The 3,006-nt window shown below is 39.4% G+C and overlaps 1 protein-coding gene across 1 annotated transcript in view; it reads left to right on the top strand.

Annotated features, from left to right (window-relative positions):
• Positions 1-381: 381 nt before the first annotated feature.
• The window catches only part of lpcat4 (lysophosphatidylcholine acyltransferase 4), a gene marked incomplete at its 5' end in the record, with an annotated part of 22,273 nt that continues 19,648 nt past the window's right edge, over positions 382-3,006 (top strand). The window contains 1 exon segment of the mRNA XM_014021820.1: positions 382-745. Within this exon segment, the coding sequence (XP_013877274.1) occupies positions 382-745 (364 nt within the window).

The following is a 3,006-nucleotide window of genomic DNA, read 5'->3' as shown; positions in this document are numbered from 1 at the left end:
CCATAAATTTTTTAATATTGACAATTTGTGTTGCCTTTAAAAGCCTCTGTTTTAAAATATACTTTACTTATTTGTTTATTTATTTTTAATTTAATTCCTGATCTTATTTAGTTCAAGTTTCAGAACCAACACCTGTATCACTGAAGGACAAAGTGTCCGTTGTGGTTTCCTTTTTGACTTGAACAAAATATGTCATAAATGTGTGGGTCAGAGGCAGGTGTGTCTGATAACRTAGCACAGAGTTGTGCAACTGGACCGGGTGCATCAACAGGGCTGGGCAATTGTTGACTTTGAGCACAAACCTGTAAATTCAGGAAGTCAAGTTTCTGAAGGATAAATATTAGCAGTGATTGTAAATACACCATGTATTTTTTTCTTTAGGGAATAATCCTGGGTAGTATCCTGGTTCCTCTCCGCCTCACACTGGCAGTCATATGTTTCCTCATCATGTGGCCCGTTGCCCTGCTAAGAGTGGCCGGCCTATCCAAAGAGGAGCGCTCTCGACCCATCACAGGCTGGCGCCACTGGTTCTACCATCCCATCATGTTGAATCTGAGCCGGGCCGTCTTCTTCTTCCTGGGTTTCCTGTGGGTTCGGGTCAAAGGGCGCAGGGCCGACCTGAAGGAGGCGCCGGTTCTGGTGGTGGCACCCCACAGCGGCTTTCTGGACATGCTGGTTCTGTGTCCGACCCAGTTGGCGACGGTGGTGTCTCGCTCTGAAAACACCAAGCTGCCTGTTATTGGAGGTAAGTGGCAGGAAGTTGATTAATGGTGAGATCGTTTTCCTGCTCATTAAGGTTCATGTTGTTTATTCCATCAATGTAATCTAAAACAAATCCAGATTCAAATCCATTTAAAGTCGAGTTAATTTAATTCTAATACAAATCAAATCAAATATTACAAAATTCTCAAAAGATGTGTCAAAATTAGCTACAAAATTAGTTTTCGTTGACAGACTATGTTCAGTTTATTTAGTGTGTATTCAGATCTGCAGGGTGAGTCAAAAGTCACAGGACACTTTTTTTGGCTCCAATATGGCAGCTTTCAAGATGGCCGCCACGTTCTGGACATTAGATAGGACCCACCCCCCCACACACACACACATATTGCTGGGGGATTCAGATATGTCATTTTCCCTTCTTTCTGAAATAAGCCTGTCCTATGATCTTTGACTCACCCTGTATTAAACTGGACCTGAGGAAAGGTTTTAAACAATATCTTACCTGTTGTAGATGGCTTTTTGAATGATATTATCTCAATTTGATGAGTTTAGTTCTGACCACAGTGACAAGCTAACAGCTAGTCTGAGTGGGTCATCTTAAAACAACTCTCATTTCTAAACTAGTATATTTGAGGTAGAGTCTGGATTCCTGTGGTCTTTTTAGTATTTTATAAGAAAAGTCAATGTTTTGCTCTTGAGAGTGGGAAGAATGGGTGCAGTGTTGTGGACTCTGTACTGGTTTGTTGTGATGAASAAGAGAGCTTAAAGTGTGTTTCATAATCCTACCTAAAAGCCTGGTTATTTGCTACAGTTACAGCACAACTGTACCTTTTTTATATAAACTGACACTGTTTATAAAGCCTTGTGGAGTAAAAATAAAGCTTATCCAGTCAAAAACTTTTAGATAAATATTTGAGGCGTTCACTTTCTAATCATGTCTCCGATGTCCTTCTCACTGGGCTGACACTGGCTGAACGACATTTTTTTGTTTTTTCATGACATCATCACAAAGTAGTTGTATGGATGCTCAACCCATCTCAACAGCCTGAAAAAAACAATTCAGGGCGCATGTCCAAAAACCACATTTGACGATTAAAGTAATAAAAAAATGAATCTGCCGTCTTTATTTTAACAATGTACTCCGGTGGATGAAGTCATAAACGCCAAGTTGTGAACAAGGCAGGCTGGTGACTACAGTTTGGGCGGAGGTGCGGGGTTCCAAGAATGCAGTTTTACAAGTTGTATACGCAATAATTGGTTGCATTTTTCAAGAATTGGCYACTTAAAATGTGGCAACACTGACTGATGGTCAGTCACAAACCGTGACACTACAGTGGACATTTTTAGTGTCCTTGTTTCTTGGACTATATGTCTGTGTAATGTCTCAAAGTCCATCACTAAAGTAATTATTAATAATCTAAAATAATCTCACAGGACTTGAATAAATGACAGTTTGGTTCTTTTCTAAAGCAAACAGAGACTTCAGCTGCTTTCTGCAGGTGTGGTGTTCTCATCTTTGTAACAAATGTTATCATACACATTCCTTTCTCTTTGCTTTAAACTTTAGCATAAAAACTGAAGACTCACACTCTGATCATCAAAAGTTTAGTCTGTGCTGAGTTGTTGTTGCGCAGCAGGTTCTGCTCACGCCCTGCATCAAACTGTTCAGGAATGACCGGTGAGGACAAAGTTTAAACACTTTAATTTGTCTCACWCAGATTTAATCACAGCTCAGTCTCGCACGATTTGTGCTTTTTGCTCTTTTTGGTCACATACTGGTGTTTGGAACAAACAGCAGTAAGTCGAGCAGTTCTTTTTTCTCTACAACAGACAAGATGAGGTACTGAACGGCTCCATCCTGAAGTCCTTCATGACCTTCAGATATTTGAACTCCTCTGTAGACTGACACTCATTCCTGATGTAAGAAGAACCAGTCTTGTTTTTTTCCGGTTGCATTAAGAGCAGCTGACTGTTCCCAAAAGAAATCAAAACCAAAAGTAAAAGCCTCTATCAAGCCCTGAAATCTTTTTTTTTTGTCACTTCAGTAGAAAACGAAACTAAATATTAGTTTATTTATTTCTTCATCATCAGTGATTTTTTTTAAGTGAAGAGAAAATAGAGACAGAGAGAAAAACAGAGAGAGAGAGGTGATTAGAAAGATTTAAAGACTGAAATAGTGATTAGAAGTATATTAAATATACAGCAACAAAACACAGGACCACACACCCAACATCTGTCCGCTCACCTGAAAAATAAATGGATAAATACATGGAGGGCATATATAAA

Source organism: Austrofundulus limnaeus, unplaced genomic scaffold (genome assembly GCF_001266775.1).
Source record: "Austrofundulus limnaeus strain Quisiro unplaced genomic scaffold, Austrofundulus_limnaeus-1.0 Scaffold307, whole genome shotgun sequence".
Taxonomy (NCBI): Eukaryota; Metazoa; Chordata; class Actinopteri; order Cyprinodontiformes; family Rivulidae; genus Austrofundulus; species Austrofundulus limnaeus.
The sequence above is the reverse complement of the archived record's forward strand: the minus strand, read 5'-3'. Positions and strand labels throughout refer to the sequence as shown.